This window comes from Bison bison, unplaced genomic scaffold (genome assembly GCF_000754665.1).
Source record: "Bison bison bison isolate TAMUID 2011002044 unplaced genomic scaffold, Bison_UMD1.0 scf7180017864243, whole genome shotgun sequence".
In the NCBI taxonomy this organism is placed as follows: domain Eukaryota; kingdom Metazoa; phylum Chordata; class Mammalia; order Artiodactyla; family Bovidae; genus Bison; species Bison bison.
In genome coordinates this window covers 2,072,443-2,073,599 of record NW_011494815.1, presented here as the reverse complement: position 1 = coordinate 2,073,599, position 1,157 = coordinate 2,072,443, and the positions used below count along the sequence as shown (strand labels likewise).

The window sequence follows — 1,157 nt, the reverse complement described above, 5'->3', positions numbered from 1 at the left end:
ATTCTGGTCAAACTGGCCGAGGATGATCCGCACGTCATTGCCCTGTGGACAGAAGACACGGATATGGAGGTGAGCATGTGATCGGCACAGCCCAGGAGGTCACAGGCTACAGGTCGAAGCGAATGGCTCGGAAGGGCCTCAGCTTCCCTGCTGTCCTCCAGCAAGAGCAGGCAAACACTGGGGGACACTGACACAGCGCCTGCTTTCCAACCTCACTCTACACTTAGGGAAACTGAGGCCAGACGAGAGAAAGGAACTTCCAAGGTCCCCAGGGTAGTTGGCAGCAGAAACAAGTTCCCAGTCAACACCCCACCTCTCAGTATGCTAGGCTTTTCCACCTTCCAGGAGTCCACAGAGCTTCCCAATTAAGGCATTTAAGAGTCTCTTCGAGTTCTGAGCTTTGTTCAAATCTCAGTTCCACTCGGGTGGCATCAAGTGGCTCTTTTCCCCAACTTGGCCTCAATTTCCTCATCTGCAAGATGGGAATAACTTACTTACAGTGCTTACTTAGACAGCTAAATGAAATTATCCTTATAAAGTGCTTACCATAGTTCCTGACAAAGATGAAACCCCCAGCTAGAATAAGTTTTTTATAACCTTCTCCCAACCCATGCTTCTCTTTTTATTTCAAAGGAAAATCTATATTCAAACGTTCTATAAATAGTTATTATCTTATTACCTCAATGGGGTTAATAGGTATATACTGTATCATAGGTCCTGTGCTGCATGCTAAGTTGCTTCAGTCGTGTCCGATTCTTTGCGACCCCATTGACTGTACAGCCCACCAGGTTCCTCTGTCCATGGGATTCTCCAGGCAAGAATACTGGAGTGAATTGCCATTTCATTTTCTAGGGGATCTTCTCGACCTAGGGATCGAATCTGCATTTCTAATGTCTCCTGCGTTGGCAGGTGGGTTCTTTCCTGCTAGTGCCACCTGGGAAGCCTCACCATAGGTCCTTTGACTCATTTATTCATTCAACAAAGATTTACTGAGTGTCTTCCTGAAGTTCTCTCCTGGGTCAGGGTAAGGGGTTCTTGGTTGCTTTCTAGGGGACGGGATCCAGGCTGGGCCCTGCCCCATGGAGAACAGGCAGAAGTAGGATATACAGGCAGCCTCCTGGAGACAGCCAGGCCTCAGCCCACACGCTTGCTCCCAA

At 48.5% G+C, this 1,157-nt stretch overlaps 1 protein-coding gene across 1 annotated transcript in view; it reads right to left on the bottom strand.

The window, feature by feature from the left end:
* GABBR2 (gamma-aminobutyric acid (GABA) B receptor, 2) overlaps positions 1-1,157 on the bottom strand; it is a 410,792-nt gene that overhangs the window by 171,110 nt on the left and 238,525 nt on the right. The window contains exon 5 of the mRNA XM_010847041.1: positions 3-42. Within this exon, the coding sequence (XP_010845343.1) occupies positions 3-42 (40 nt within the window). The remainder of the gene's footprint in view (positions 1-2; positions 43-1,157) is intronic.